Source organism: Pteropus vampyrus, unplaced genomic scaffold, assembly GCF_000151845.1.
Source record: "Pteropus vampyrus isolate Shadow unplaced genomic scaffold, Pvam_2.0 Scaffold144, whole genome shotgun sequence".
NCBI classification, from domain to species: Eukaryota; Metazoa; Chordata; class Mammalia; order Chiroptera; family Pteropodidae; genus Pteropus; species Pteropus vampyrus.
In genome coordinates, this window is record NW_011888925.1 from 2,520,432 (window position 1) to 2,525,021 (window position 4,590).

Sequence of the window (4,590 nt, forward strand, 5' to 3'; positions counted from 1 at the left end):
GCTAGTCGTGGCCACCACCATCGCTCACCTGGATGACTGCAGCAACCTCCTGACTGCTCTTTCTGCTTCCATGCTCCTCCTGAGGCCACAGGAGAGGTGACTTCTTTGCCTCTTCCAGCTTCAGGTGGCTCCAGACATTGCTTGCCTTACCGCTGCCTAACTCCAATCTCTGCTTCTGTCTTCATATGGCCTCTCCTCTGTGTCTTCTCTTCCTATTATTGGTGACCTCTTTTGATGGGTGACTGGATTTAGAGCCCACCTGGATAATCCAGGCTGATCTCAGCTCGAGATCCTTAATTATATCTGCACAGATGCTTTTTCCGAAGAAGGTCCCATTCACAGGTTCTGTGTGGATCTATCTTTTAGGAAGCCACCATTCAACCCACTACGGAAGTGAATACCAGTGGGGAAAAAAAAGCTTAATGAGTTGAAATTAAGTTTAAACTTTAGTCCTCCAGTGAGTGATTACTTTTTAAAGCGTGGCAGACATTTGGATTGCGCATACTGCCTATTTCAGCCCTGACTGTCTAGGCAAAGGTCACTCTGAGGAGGGAGCGTCTGCATTATGCTTGCTGCAAGGCTAGTTTGAGGCTGCGGAGTCTGTAGTCGGGAGCCTTGCTGCAGCCCCAAACCCGCCAGATCCTCTCTGCTCACTGCTGGGGGCATCCCCACTGCTGGAAAAGGGAAAAAATCGTTTCCTTCTGAAAAATGCCACCAGTCCTGAGAAAGCCAACTGCTAGTGCTGATGGCGAAAGGAAAGGGAAAAAAAAGACCCAAGAAAATGCCTCTAAGATGGATAGATGTCCCCTGACCCCGCCCTCCTGGTTTCTGTGTCCTGTGTAGTCCTCTCCCTTCAAGTATGGGCTGGATCTAGTGACTTGCCTCTACCGAATAAAATGTAGTAAAAGTGACAGGATGTCATTTCTGAAATTAGGCTACAAAAAGACTGGTTTCTGTATTGCTCACATTTTCTCGCTCCCTAGCTTACTCACTCTGCAGAAAGCCAACTGCCGCGTCCAGCTCCCCTGTGGAGAGGCCCACGTGACAAGGAACGAGCATCTCCAGCCTACAAGAACCTGAGGTCCTCAGTCCAACAGCCCTCAAGGAACAAAATCCTGCCAAAAACCTAGTGAAAAAGCTTGGAAGCGGACCTTCTGAGGCCAGCAGGTGGTCCTAGGAGTGAGCTCGGAAGCAGGTCCCCCCAGCTGAGCCCTCGGGTGCTGCAGCCCTGGCCAACACTTTGATTGGAGCTGAGAGATACCCTGAGCCTGAGACACCCAGCTGAGCCATGCCTAGATTCCTGCCCCATAGAAACAGGGGCAGGATAAATGTTTGTTGTTTAAGCCACTATGTTTTGGACTCATTTGTTATGTAGCAATGGAAACACTCAGATATAGATTGCTGGGATCTATTCGACCATGCGGAAGGCTCATGCTATAGTGGTGGCTATATTTACAAATTGGGGCTTCACAGATATTAGCATATGTCCCTTCTCAAGAATCTACGTCTCGTCCCATTTCTTTGGCTCCGTTTATACTTTTAAACAAGCAGAATATCAAACTATAGTGGACAGTTGTACATTCTAGTTTTTCTGTTTGATACGTTACAAGCAGTTTCTCACCTTATTAAATATTCTTCAAAGCATTCATCAGTAGTTGTCACATGAGTGTCACTGTGTTAATTTAGTCACTCCCCCTCTGGTTTGTTTTGAACTTAAGGTGGAGTTTTACCTTCTTGAGTGATGGCCCATCAGGGCGAGTAGGATGCAGGAGGCAGGATGGCCTGTGGCTAAGTGCTCCTGCTGTGGTATCAAGTCTACACCATTTTCTAGCTTGGGCTTGTTACTTAACACCCTGGGCCTCAGTTTCCTCTTCTGAATAGTGAGGATAATAACCATACCCACTTTACGGTGTTTAGAGGTCATTGAGTTAACTCAAGTAAAACACAGCACAGAGCTTGATGAATTTCAAGATATACAGACCATGCTATCTCATCCCGCTGTTGGGTCAGGTCTATGGTGCCTTAAATCAACTCTTAGTGCAGATTCCAACCGCCATCTAAGTGACATCTGAGCTTCCCTCCCCAAAGTCCGCTCTCCCTGAAGCTGCTGGTGACCCCAGCTGTACTGCCACCACAATCCTGTGACCAGCACACCTACTCGTGCTGTGTCCCCCTAGGCAGGCCCATGTCCTCTCTGGGCCTCTGTTTCCTTATCTGCAGTATGGGACGGGGGCAGACGGGGACGGTTAGATTAGAAGGCTCATGAGGGAGAGCCCACCTCAAAGATTCTAGACTCTTCTGTCTTCTTTCAAAGGCCCTTTGGTTTCAACAGTACAGGGTACAAACAGCTTTAAACAACTAGCCGAAGCAAAAAGAATCGGAAAACACTTTAATTTATTTACCACAGCATGTGCGTGGAGACTTGCACTCGGCTCTTAGAGTACATCCAATACTGGCTCAGTGTCTGCTTACACGTGTGTGAAAAATCTAGGCATCTTTTCATCTTGGGCCCTTTACAGTGCTTGTCCTGGGTCTGAATGACAGCCCCACACTTGGAGCAGACACTGTGGCTGAGCTCCTGCCTGGTCTCGGGCTCCCGCTCTTCCAGGCGCCATCAGACCAAAAAGTAAGGAGGGTCGCTGATCAGAGGGCCCAAGGGCAATCGGGACAGGAATAGGGGTGCTGCATAGGGATTGGGGTGGCACTGGAGAAGACACGGGTCTCACTGCTGCCAGGTTCAGGTTTAGCTCTTGCTTTACCGTAACCTTGCACCTGGCTTTTCCCTCTTTCTTTCCTCTGGTCTTTTTGTGCACTGATGTGAATGGCCCTCAAGTCCCCCATGGCCGTAGGGGGAGGCAGGGTGCTATTTGGGAATAGCCCGGAGAGCTGACCCTGCAGAATCTCCCCAGGTCTTCATATGGCTATAGGCACCTCACCTATAGAAATCCCAGGGGAGACTGTTCCAGGCTTCTCCCCAGTTCCCACCCACAGGTTCAGTTCCTGGAACTGAAAACACTGCTAGGGAAAGAGTCGACTCGACTCCGGGCTCCGGCTCAGCCTCTCCTCATCCAAGCTTGGACTCTGGACCTTCCTTAGTCAGGGCGAGGTTTCAGGAACTGCAGAGCTCTGTGGCTCTGGGAATCACAAAGCTGATGGGAGAATCTCTCCCCACGCCCAGCACTTACACCCCTCACATCAGCATTCAGTTTCTAGGACTTCAGCCCCTGAGATGCCTGGGCCAGGATCCTACCAAGAGAAGGAGGAGCAGATGATGGCGTTTCTGGTTCCAAGAAAGGCTGTGTGACCTTGGACAAGCCCCTTGGCTTCTCTGAGCCTCTGTCTCTTTTTCTGAAAAAGTGGAGTGATAATATGGTTTTTGCGGGATGATCATAAAGTTGAAATAAGACAATGGTGGTGACAGAGCCTGGTAGAGTGGTAGGCATACAGCGATGGCTTCTTTTCTCTGATGAAATACTGGGCCAGCTGGTCAGCCAAGAAGGGCAGCCTCTTGTGGCAATAGAGGAGATGCTTGTGTGATGAGGCTGCTTCCTGGGCCCAAGGAAGGGGCCAGCCCAGCTCCGGTGGGCTGGGTTAGAAGTCGAACAGAGAGCAGTGGGGAGGCCAGCGGTGGGTGGGAGCTGAGATCCACACCCAGCCCTTGCAGATCTGCCACTGAGAAAGCAGGTTTGTGCTCCCTGTCCTGCAGATCAGTCAGCTCCAGAGCAGCTGACAGACTGTGGGGTGAGGACACCAGCTTCTCCCTGGTGGGGTGCTCTGACCCAAGGGGCTGTGGAGGGGAAGGTTGGGCTGAGGGGTTAGGGAGAAGGGCATTGAGCTTGGAGGACGGTCTCAGCCTCAGCAGTCTGGAGCCAGAGGGCAAGGCAGATTGGACAAGGCTGGGGGACAGTTGGGCAGGAAGTACAGTGGCTGCAGTAGGGCCAAGGGACAATGAGCACAGAGGGGACAGGAGAAGGCCAGTAGAGTCATGAGGCTGTGGATCTGAAGAGAGCTGCTGAGCTGAGGGCATGGAGACTGGGGTCTTAGACAGGCCTAGTTGTTCCTGGCAGCCATGTTGTCCGTGGGGCAAGGCTTCCAGGGGCTGCCCGGCCTGGCCCCAGCAGCCAGAGGGCAAAGGAGCCAAGCAGGAGGCATAGTCCATCAGGCAGAGGCGCTCATGCATGTGCAGAGTCTGACTCCACCAAGCCAGCTCAGCCCGCAGATCCTTGATCTCCTTCCGCAAGGCATGGTTGTGTTTCTCCAGCAACTCGTGCTGCTGGAGGAAGAAGCAGATGGGCAGGGAGGGGGGTGTCAGCCAGCACCAGAAGCTCAGCATGAGCCCTGTTCCCTCCCAACCCCATCCCACCCCTCAGGGTCCTCAATTTAGGGGAAAGATACCACCGCCGTGCGAATGTCCAAGCTGGGGGCCCTCGGCTACTTTCTTGCCAGCCACTTATGACCACTACCAAGTCTCCCCCATTCTCCTTCCTATTGGAGCTCAGATGCTCCTGCTCTCTACCCTCAATTCTCTGAGCTGGTGGTCGCTAGCGGCCTGCGATCTCCACCCACCTGGGAGCTCCACCAGCCTCCCAA

The 4,590-nt window shown here is 52.1% G+C and overlaps 1 protein-coding gene across 3 annotated transcripts in view; it reads right to left on the reverse strand.

Moving 5' to 3' along the window:
* Positions 1–2,374: 2,374 nt before the first annotated feature.
* The window catches only part of BATF2 (basic leucine zipper ATF-like transcription factor 2), a 6,413-nt gene continuing 4,197 nt past the window's right edge, over positions 2,375–4,590 (reverse strand). For 2 of the 3 annotated variants that reach the window (XM_011368773.2, XM_023535797.1), the window contains one exon: positions 2,375–4,273. In XM_011368773.2, the coding sequence (XP_011367075.1) occupies positions 3,488–4,273 (786 nt within the window). In that variant the 3' untranslated portion in view covers positions 2,375–3,487. The remainder of the gene's footprint in view (positions 4,274–4,590) is intronic. The other variant, XM_011368774.2, reaches the window with a different exon arrangement.